This window comes from Takifugu rubripes, chromosome 11 (genome assembly GCF_901000725.2).
Source record: "Takifugu rubripes chromosome 11, fTakRub1.2, whole genome shotgun sequence".
Classification (NCBI taxonomy): domain Eukaryota; kingdom Metazoa; phylum Chordata; class Actinopteri; order Tetraodontiformes; family Tetraodontidae; genus Takifugu; species Takifugu rubripes.
Window position 1 is genome coordinate 14,127,239 of NC_042295.1, and position 11,866 is coordinate 14,139,104.

The 11,866-nt window shown below is 44.3% G+C and overlaps 1 protein-coding gene across 2 annotated transcripts in view; it reads left to right on the forward strand.

Annotated features, from left to right (window-relative positions):
* Positions 1 to 11,866, forward strand: part of nova2 (NOVA alternative splicing regulator 2) — a 49,016-nt gene that overhangs the window by 10,927 nt on the left and 26,223 nt on the right. For both annotated transcript variants that reach the window (XM_011608682.2, XM_029844273.1), the window contains one exon: positions 179 to 322. In XM_011608682.2, coding sequence (XP_011606984.1) covers positions 179 to 322 — 144 coding nt within the window. The remainder of the gene's footprint in view (positions 1 to 178; positions 323 to 11,866) is intronic.

Genomic DNA, 11,866 nt, shown 5'->3' on the forward strand with positions numbered 1-11,866 from the left:
TGACTGACCAACACTTCCAACCTGACACTCACTCCAAAAGACGATCCTTATATGAATGAATGAAATGCTGCTGCTGCTTTTTCGCCGCAATAAACAAAGAAATAGATGAAAAACATGTGAAGAAAACGTAAGCTGCCGTAGCCGTGCTTGACTTCCTGTTTCTTGTTCCCCACTGCAGAGGAAGGCGAGTACTTCCTGAAGGTTTTGATTCCCAGCTATGCGGCGGGGTCGATCATTGGGAAGGGAGGTCAGACCATCGTCCAGCTGCAGAAAGAGACTGGAGCCACCATCAAACTGTCAAAATCCAAAGACTTCTACCCCGGTGAGTGCCCATCATCGATCCATTGAGCAGCTGTAGGGGATGAGGAGATGGAAGCTGTGATCAGGGACTGTTTTTAGCACCGATTGTCTGTTTGCATGACGACTCGCTGCCACATGAGCTTTGCATTTATGGGGATTGGTGTTTTAAAAAGGTGTTGTCGACTCATAGGTCGACAGGTTGATGCAACCTCAAAGACCTCAGCCTCCGTATTAAAGCTTTAAGATATTGTCTTCATTGATGTGATTAAAAAATAAATAAAACGCACAAATCTCAGTTTAATGTTTGCTCGGAAGGTGTTTGGCACCAGTGGGAATTGACTCATTCGAGGGCCGTAAACCTGCTTGAGGCACTTCCGCCTCGGTTTGCTGCTGTGCTCCCGAGTTTCCTGTTGTTTGAGCTGTGAGACAACGAGATTGAGCAGATTAGGCTAGATTACAGTGTGGGGTCAAGGAAAGATGGTGGTTTGGTTAGCCACTAAAAAACCCCTGCACATCTCATCATTTGCTTTCAGTCAGCATTGGCTCTTAAATACATAACAAAGACCACAATCCTTTCCTACTCTTTACCCTAACACAACCATAAAATAATGCAGGCAGTTGCCAAGCGCAGATGTTGTCATGAAATAAATCGAGGATGAAGGTTTTACAGGTTGGCCCGGATCAAACTGGGAGAATTAGAAAACAGCTGCATTTCTGAATATCGGATGACATCGAACATATAACCTAAATATCGCTGGTGGTTTGTGCATTTCTCCGCCTGCACTTAGTTTAACCTCAAACCGCATTGAAAAACTATGATGTGTCCAGACGTCAGCGGCATCGCATGCATCCATTGCAGCACTGTTGCAGGCCGAGGCCATGTGGTGAAATATTATCCACCACCTCTGTCGCTCCCGTTTGAAGCACAAGAGCGAGACGGATGAAACTGCTCTGTGAAATAAAGCTCCAGCAGCTGGAGCTTGAACAGCAACTTTGTGGTGTCGAGGGCTGGCTGAGCCCGTCGCAGCAGAAACGCCGCGCCGTTGCAACTTTCTCGCAAAACTTCACGTCATTTGCCCCTTTTTTTATCGTGGTTATTGAGTGTTTTTACGTTCTGCTCATGTGCTTGGTGTCTCGGCGGGAGCGCGGATCGTCTCAGAGCTCGGGTCAGCAAACACGCCGCCGTTGTCTGACACAGGCAAATGAGAATCCGGCAAGGTGCAGGATTCTCTGAAACACACACACACTCACTCACACAGAGATGCACTCATGAACACACAATTAATACGTGGGATTTGACATGCAAAACTAAAATTTTGCAGACACTAAATATACAATAAAAGTAGAAAAATGAATTTATACAGAATTATTAAAACTGCATTTAACATCTCATGCAGAACTGAAAAGAAATAGTGAAGGAGATAGGACCTGTTCTATAAAGAGACTTGTATGGACCTCTGTGTGTGTGTGTGTGTGTGTGTGTGTGTGTGTGTGTGTGTGTGTGTGTGCGTGTGTGTGTGTGTGTGTGTGTGTGTGTGTACAGCCTTTCACACTAAAGGGGGCATCTGTATGCAAATGGGACATGGTTCTTCCTGGGTGACAAATCAAAAGGCCCACCTGCTGCAAGAGCTGTGTGTGTGTGTGTGTGTGTGTGTGTGTGTGTGTGTGTGTGTGTGTGTGTGTGTGTGTGTGTGTGTGTGTGGACAGAGGCTGTCTAATGAACAGAGTAGAGAGGTACTGCTGTGTCTCGGCCATGTCCCCTCGCTCCTCAGTAGACAGGCGTCGCTTCTCTTTTCTCTCCCGCTTGAATCCTGAATTAAGTGATTTGTTGGATGCAGGTTTGAGCTGGTCGTGACGGATGAGGATCTTTAATCAGCTGATGTTAAAGTGTTGCTGAACTGAGAGTTCATTGAGAAGATTCTAACAAAAAATAAACCCTGTAGCAGCTGATATTTGAATATTGCTTTCCAGAATGAGGCCGACATTTTGACCTTAACGGCACCTTTTTTTTATTGGTGCTGACTTTGCAGAAATATGAACTTAATAGATCTCTGCAGCCTGTGAACAGAGATGCTAACACTCAAGAAAAATACAACATGGGGCTGCCCGATTGGATGTGACATTAAAAGTCATCTTACAGCAATTGATTTGTCTTTGTTTTACTTATTGATTGAATATTTTACAGTCTAGAGAGAAATGAGAGCGATAAAATGTTTTAAATATTAGCAGGAAGCCACAGTTGAGCGTCTTTATTGCGTGTCCTTCTGTAAGACCTTCCTCTGCTTTTATTCATACTCCTTGTGATCAAGATTCAGCTCAGCCATCGATCGTTTGTCCCCCTCTCTCTCTCCCTCTTTCTCTCCCTCTCCCGGTCCTGTTATTTCTTTACCTCCTGGCTTTTTTTCCTTCCTCTCCATTCTTCCTCTCACTCCATTTCATCTATCTAGAAATAGTGCTGTGGCAGCACTTAAGCTGATGACCAATTAGCAGCAGTGTGCTGCATCGAGACAGGTCACCAAACACACACACACACACACACACACACACACACACACACACACACACACACACAGTGCAAATCAGTATTTGCTATTATGGCGCAACAGATTTATTACAGCCATATAAAGCAGTGTTATTTGTTGTTTCCAAATATAGTCTCTCTCTCTCGCTCTCTCTCTCGCTCTCTCTCTCCCTCGCTTTCTCTCTTTGATCTAAAAGGACGTGAAAGTATTTTATGACAATTCTGTCCTGATCTGGAGAGCTGCAGTTCACAAACAACAAAAATGTCCTCGTGTCCACAGCTGCCGATGTCCTTAACGGACGTCTGTGATTACACAAGTCTTAATGCAACGTATCAAAAACTGACCGAAAATAAGTAGAAGAGTGAAGAAATTGTTTATCCCCCACGTGATAAAGTACTCTTCCAGCTGTTTTGCTACATCACATCCATATTTTTTCATTATTACAACTACATGCGGAGACGAATCGTGTGCGGCGGCAGCATTCGCTCGTTCGGTTTGTGGCGTGAGCAAATAGCTGAAATAGCCGTTGCACATAAAATATTCATTGACGACACCTGTTTTATAATTAAAATTGATTTGTTCTCATCCTCTCCATCTCACCATTCAAGCTATTGACCTGCAGACGCACTCTGAGGCAAACCTGTAAAGAAAGAGTAAAAGGTGAAAATGAAGTAGTATTGATGTTGCCAGGTCTCCTTCTTCTGTCTTTCTGCATATTTATGGCTTTAGTCGAGCTTTGGAGCCTTGGGGAGTGTCTGACTGAGTGCTACAGGGTGTTTCTGAGCAGCAGTGGGGGCAAATTTAGGTGCCTTGTGGGGCAGATTGAACTGGAAATGAAATTTGTTGCAGTGATAATGCTCAACCCAAAACAGCTTTGTAGCCAAGGACACGTCAGTAGTGATGAGCGATGAATACGTCTACAGTAAGTTTCTGTGCAGTCAGAGTTGCCCACAAACATCCTCCCCCAATTCCCATTAACAGCATGAATGAATGAAGGAATGAATGAATGAAGGAATGAATGAGTGAATGATCAGGCGGAGGTGATTAAAGGTGGAGACACACTGCATCTTCAAAGAAATTACGAACTTGATGATCACAGAACGCTTTGTTTGTCAATTTGATGACGGCAGGACAGTCTTATGTGGACAGTCTTATATGGACGATCTTATGTGGACGGTCTTATGTGGACGGTCTTATGTGACAGTCTTATGTGGACAGTCTTATGTGGACAGTCTTATGTGGACAGTCTTATATGGACGATCTTATGTGGACGGTCTTATGTGGACGGTCTTATGTGGACAGTCTTATATGGACGATCTTATGTGGACGGTCTTATGTGGACAGTCTTATGTGACAGTCTTATGTGGACGGTCTTATGTGGACAGTCTTATGTGGACGGTCTTATGTGGACAGTCTTATGTGACGGTCTTATGTGGACGGTCTTATGTGGACAGTCTTATGTGGACAGTCTTATGTGACGGTCTTATGTGGACGGTCTTATGTGGACAGTCTTATGTGACAGTCTTATGTGGACGGTCTTATGTGACAGTCTTATGTGGACAGTCTTATGTGGACGGTCTTATGTGACAGTCTTATGTGGACGGTCTTATGTGGACAGTCTTATGTGGACGGTCTTATATGACAGTCTTATGTGGACAGTCTTATGTGGACGGTCTTATGTGGATGGTCTTATGTGGACGGTCTTATGTGGACGGTCTTATGTGGACGGTCTTATGTGGATGGTCTTATGTGGACGGTCTTATGTGGACGGTCTTATGTGGACAGTCTTATGTGGACGGTCTTATGTGGACGGTCTTATGTGGCCTGTTTATTGCGTTTGTTTGGATGTGAATAGGAACTCAGATAATGAAATGAATAATTGCTAAATATGTCCTTGAATAATAAACTCATAAGCAACAATAAATAACAACAATAAACCAAAACCTGAAACAAATGCTCAGATCACTCTTGTTCCCTCCTGTTGCCTCACGCTCTCCTCTGTCTGTCCTCTGTCACAGCATTCCACCATTTTGGAGTTTTTAATCTCTCGCCATGATTGCAGTTTTATTAGTATTTAATATCCCATCTGCAAGCACTCACGCGCGCACACACACACACACACACACACACACACATGCACAGACGGCCAAAAAAGGTCAGATGAGCTAACATGCTAACACACACCTGATTCTCACACACAAACATGCACACACACCCCACCCCCCCACCCCAGTCTTTATCAACACTGGTGATTTTAGTGCACTAATCCTCTTATGGAGCTTTAAGCTCTCAGAATAAGAGATGGAAAGCTGTTATATTTCATATCTCAAACACTAATACACATGTGCCGATGCGACTGATTCCATTTTATGATTATTTTTGCCTTGGTCATGATGGGATGTTTTATTACAATGCTCTGCTGAGAACAAATTCTGCCCAAACCCTGAAGAGACCATCCCTTTATTTGTTGGTGTGACGACAGACTGTGTAATAGCGCGGTACCAGTCCGCGGCGTGCACGCGGGCAGACAGGATCTGCAGCCTCAGACAGTGCCGCTTTTTAAAAAGACGGTTCAACAAACCCTCCCCGACATTTGTTTAATACAGAAGATTTTTTAAAAACAATAACAGTAAAAATGCTGGAAATAAATAAAGGCAAATTAAAAAAAAGCAACTTTCATGTTATTTTAAATCAGAAAATTGAACAGATAATGAGGGTTACATGTGTACACATTAGAACACTGAATTAAATACATTTTCATCAGGAAGCAATTAGACAAAGCAAGAATTTACAATATGTAAGGTGATAACCTTTGGTGATGAATTTGTTTTTGATCCAGAGAAGCTCTGTAGTGGAAAAGGTCAGATCAAGTGGGGGGTGCTTGTTTCTTACCTCCAAAGTGCCTCCCTGAGTGTGTTTCTGTGTTGGGAGGCTCTGCTGGGACATGAACCCTGAACCCTGGCAGGGCTGCTGATGTTCTCCTACACGAACTCATGCAGAATAAGACTACCGCAGCCCGAGCGGCGCTAATACAGCACTGACATACAGCTCTGTCAGGCTCGAACCAGCGACCGCAGCAGAGCGCCAGACAGCTGTGATAAACCATACAGCGATCACTTGTGATATATTGCTGGAATGGAATGCGTGGTTCCAAGCACCGTTCCTCCCCATTTCCATTTTGCTGCTTTTAATCGAACTCTACTGTGCAAAATCTCAAAATCCTTCATTTTATTTTATCTCGCACTGCGCCAGTCACTCGGGGCAGGTGTAATCAGATACAGAGAGATTATTTTGGGTCTTCCCCCCTGCTCCATGCAGTGATTTCCCACTACTCTTGGACCACAGCAGTGAATTCCCTGCTGCCTGCCAGCAGTCACGGTTGATCAATCTGCACCACATCTGCCACATGGAGCCGGAGACATGAACCCATGCTCGTACACCCTCTTGCTATGTGGCCTCAATTTCCCTTTGGTCTTTTCCCCCATTTCCTCCCATTTCTTTTGCTTCTTGCCCCCATGCTCCCTCTCTCTTTTCTTTCTCTCTCTCTCTGTATGTGGGTGTGTGTGGGTGTGTTGGTGTGTGTCCTTGGGACGTCCAGTCTGCCAGGGAAATATGACAGACCGTAAACTCCCTCAAACACTTTCCCTGCCTCTCATCACATCTCGGTGCACTCACACACACTCGTCTTATTTGGAAAATGGTGCAACAATATCATGCAAGCACCCAGTTTGTGATGAGGTGAAACAATTTAATAAACTGCGGGAACTGTTGAATCTGAATGGGGATTTTGTCTTTTCCCACCTTTCAGCGTGCTCATTCATCAGTGGTATGTGATGTGATGGCTCGACCTTGGAGTTTTCTGCTTTTCCCTTATTTCCTGCAGTGAACCAGTTTTCCCAGAAGGACCATCAATGATTCATGTGATTTAAACCAATCTGGCTGACTGAATGCAAGACGAGTAGGCGCTATTAGTTCCCTGTCATAAAACTGATAAAATATATTTTAAAGTAAAGGAGACATTGAGTAAACCATAGAGAGTATTTCTGATAATCTGTTCGGGGGTTTCTTCTGTCCCCCGGAGTCTGAACTGGTACAGCTCAATGAGTACATGCGGCGGGTTGACGAAGCCCAGTCAGCACATGAGAATGGAGGGGGCGGAGGAAGAGGAAGAGGGGAAGGAGCGAGTGAAAGAGAGAGTGAAATGAAAATGAGAAAGGAGAGCGCAGGAGGAGGAGAAGGAGTGGTTGAATGTGCAGCAGTTTGAATGAGCTCTGAGGTTTCCAACTGTCACAGACAATAGGTGGAGGCAAGTATGACAATAGGCCCTTTGACCCCGGTCAAGCTAGCAGGAGGGAAGGGAGGCCAGGAGACGGTATCCCCATCTGCCAGAAAGAGTGAAAGATAAAGAGTGTGTGAGTGTGTGTGTGTGTGTGGGGGGGGGGGGTTCTGCAAACTCTGTGCAGACCTGAACACTGGCCTGCACGTGCAGGGATGCTCACATACAAAACAGTTGTTTCAACATCAGTATGTGATGGAATTCTGGTAGATATACTTGCAAATCTCTAAAATAGCCGCACTGCAGAGGTTGTTGTGACCTTTACACACTTTAAACATGCAGAAATGCATTTCCACTCATCCAGAAGAGACAAAGGGTGGAATCTGAGGTCCAGATTACAGTATATCTCAGTTGTAAGTAGGCAGATGTAACTCTAACTCTTACTTAGAATGACCTTAAGTGACCTCATCACAATAATAAAAGTGATACCATACTGAAGAGAAATAAGTATCATGCAAATTAAAGTGTAGAGAATTTTTGGGTAAAGGTGTCTAACAGGATTACAGGTGGGTTTTGCAAATTAAATTAACATAGCATTGTAACGGTGCAACTGACACAGAATGTCATTGCTGTCTTCCTCCATGATGCACATGAAATCTTTGAGGTGAATATACAGCTGTGTCCCTTTGATGTCCTTCATCAATCTTCCATGACCAGACAGGACGGTTCAGACACACAGTGAACCTCACTGGAAAATTAGAGCTTCGGGGAGGCTGAGACCAAGTCAGCACTTTAACTGATGGCTCTCTCTCTCTCTCTCTCTCTCTCGCTGTATGTCTCTCTCTCTCTCTCTCGCTCTATGTCTCTCTCTCTCTCTCTCGCTCTATGTCTCTCTGTCCTAGCCGCTCCTGTCGGATCTGTCATTTCCTATGACAAAGCTGCTCTCTGTGAGGAGCTTGGTAAAGCAATGTGGCTGAGCCATCTTTATAATAACACACACACATACACACGCACACGCACACACACACACACACACACACACACACACACAAAGTGCTGTTTTGGCCATTTTGGCTGCTTGCCTGCTCCTACTTCCTTCTTCCATAAATATTAGACAGAGCTACACTTGTGTTCTTTCTTTGCATCCTTATTCATACAAACATACAAATGTATATGTATGTACAGATGTATGTTTAAGAAGAGCAGAACAATCCTGTCATGACATGTGGTTCAGGGAAGTTTAGAAATATTTGAGTTCATGCTTTGGCTGTAGTGGAGAATGAGTCTTGGAGATGAACATGAATAATATATTTGAAGTGATGGACGGTGACTTTGCATGTGACTGGATATCTGTGCATGTGAATCACATTTGAAGCGCACTAACACACACTCATGCACCTCAGACAAAGCAGAGGATTGTGGGACTGCATGCCTGTTGCCTTGGTGATGAAAATCAAAGTGACAGCCCTCTTGCAGGAGGAGGCACCTCCCCCTCCTTCCCCTTACAAACTCCTCTCTTCCCCATAGCAGGTGTAAGAGAGTGAGACAGAAAGAGACAGAGAGATGTCTTTCTTCTCATCTTGGTTTGCTTCCAGATCCTCTCGCCGTCTGTTCCTGACAGATGCTGAAATAAGCTCTGCTTGCAGGAAATTATCCATCACCTTACAGACTGTTCATGCAGAGGCATACTGCCTATTTACGCTCGTGCTTTTAACTATAATATTTAAAAGTATTCACTTGCACCAGACAGACAGACAGACAGACAGACAGACAGACAGACAGACAGACAGACAGACAGACAGACAGACATGCACATCAGCTATGACTGTGCGATACATCCTGATTGGCTGTTCACAACAATGACACTTAGCATTGGTGGTAGTTATGGCAACATCCCTCTAGTCGCACAAAGGGGTCACATCTAAAAGGTCTAAATCTGCTAATGTCTCTGAGTACCTCTTTACACACACACACAGACATGCACACACTTACATACACATGCACACGCACCCGATTTCCACAGATGTGCGTATTAAAGGTGCAGTGTTCTCACTATGGAGTTCTGTGATGTGTGAAAAAAGGCATTCTCTTTAAGAGGCAGGAAGGTGAGTGAGCCAAACAAAGGCCTTCATTAAAGATGTAGAGAGAAAGAGAGAGAACCAATTGTGAAATTGCTTTTTTTGTGTTTTCATGGACCCAATTTCTTGCAGGGGAACAAAGGTAGCCCTCTGGGACCCCCTTAACCCCTCTTTTGTCTGTCTCACTCTCTCTTTCTCACAGACGCACCCACACACACACACATGCACACACAAGAGTTGGTTCCACAGCTGCCCTGAACCCCACCCCCAACCTACTTGCATTATTTTTAATCCCCCACTGAAAGCTCCCCCAATTTCCCAACATCCACGCTTTCCATATAGCCCCCCCTTTATACATAAACACCCACCCACTCCCAGCCCCACAACAGCCCCTTCACCCCGGAAAATTAATCCCTCCCTCTCCTCCAACCTGAGATCCCAGAACTGAGAGCCATCAGCTGTCTCATCATAGCTCTGACACAGTGGCTGAACTCTCACTTAATTATAAAACTCAGGACTTATTATTCTTTCTGTGTGTGTGTATGTGTGTGTGTGTGTGTGTGTGTGTGTGTGTGTGTGTGTGTGTGTGAGAGAGAGAGAGAGAGAGAGAGAGAGACAACAGCTCTGAAAATAATGGTCAGTAACACGATGACCTTTGACCTTTGTGAAGACAAGTGTAGTTTCCTTCCTTCTGGAAGGCTCTTTGTTGCTTTCTTTTGTTTCTCTTCAGAAATGTTCATTAGTTATTGTTGTGACTGAAATAACGCCACAATTTCATTCACTTTTGATGAACGCTGCTGTGAATATGTGACCCTGTTTCCCGCTTTACAATTTAACTAATTCAGTTTGGCCCCATATTGTCACTCACTAAATCAACATTTCTCGGGGAAAAAAAACAGCCCCTTTTCAGAATGGAGCATAAATTTTCCTTTATTTTTGCAATGAACAGACTTTATGTTCTGCTCTCATTTTTAAAACTCACTCCAACTTGTTGCCGTCTACATTGAACTTGAATTCATGCAATCACGTTCCAGATGGTTGCCATTAATCAGCTCACATTTCTAGTCAGACCACACCTTCCATGTGCTCACGTGCACGCTCGGCATGGAGACCCCACACAATCATAAAAGAAGCACACTAGCAGATCATCCAGACTGCATATAGGTAGTGTGTGTATGGAGAGAGCTGGAAAGGAAGGTAATTAGTGTTTTAGCTGATTGTTAATTGTCTCCTACAAACGCACAATACATAGATAAAGATAGCGAGTGATTCCTTCTTTGGTGGCTCGTGGGCTCCAGTTACTCACCTCTCTAATTACAACTTTGTCTATCTGCCCCAAGACTCAGCTGTGACAGAGTTAGAGTTAATTTGACATATGGTTTATTTAGCATTGTCAGTTTAAATAAAGATTCAGGAGTGTTCTTTTAATTCCTTTTATCAATTTTAATCATAGTTTAAAAGCAGCAACTGTGTTTAAGCTACAGCCCAAATCCTCCGGCTGAGCCCACAAGTGTTATTTGGTTTTATCAGCAAAAGTGCAACAGAGTTCATCTGCAGTTGGAGATGTTTTGGTGTGCGGGACTCTCCACCACTTTCTCAGGCTACGTGGTCACCGAGCACAGCCAAGTTCCAGCTCACAAATAAACACACGCATGCCCATACGTGCTCTCGGCTGCAGGAAAACAGCAACACACACGCGGGCTCACACACACAGTCGCAGCTGTAACAAATGGAGACCAGATTGTGTATGATGATGATGATGATGATGTAAAAGACCAGGCATGCTGGTCTCCATGGCTGACAAGCCTTGTTGAATAAACGTTGTGTGCTTGTGTGTGTTTGTGTGTGTGTAGGGTTCGAATGTTATCCACGTGCCATGAGCTCTTAAACAGCACTTTATTAGCAGCCAATCACAAGCAGGAATGCAGGGCTGAGCCAATGTGTTTTTATGGAAGTCCGTCTTCCTTTGCGATTGTTCATAGTACAAGAAGACAAATACGCGAGATTTAGAAAAGGACTCATCTGGATTTGATTTGTCTTGTTTCTGCACACTGAGTTTCAGGACGGTCGAACAGGGAGGGACATCTCTATGTTTTTAGGTACACCAATCAGCCAGTCGTGATGACCGATCAGTGTTGAGAAGCACCGTTTCTGAAGCTTCATCCAGGAGGAAAGTTCCCTCTCATTATTTTGTGGTTCGGTAAAACTAAATGAGCAGAACACCGCAGTGGTGTTAGCAGAAGCAGGGCCTCGACCTGCCTGCTGCATGAAATGCCTCGATTCGGGTGTTAAGGGGAGAGAGGATTGTTAGGTTCAAAAAGCTGGCGCACTGCAAAGTTGCCAGAAGGTTGATGAGGTGAGACGAGTATTCTCATAAAGCTACACACAGCTATATACTGGGTGTGTGTGTGGGGGTGTGCTTGCATGTGTGTGGAGTCAGAAGAACAACAGGGTGTGTTCAGTTTAAAGAGAGAATGAAAGTCAGAGTTACAGGAATGTGGCCATGCAGGAGAGTGTGCTATTAAAAGGACCGATGTGTGCCTCAAATGTCAGCATTTAAATGTATCTTGACTAAAAGTTGATTTACAGAAGTCGGCTGATGGGCGTTTCAGTATTCTTGTAGTATTTTTGATCTGAAAGTGAACATTGTTGTGGGATAAAGATAGACGTATTCTGGAGATAGAGGCTGA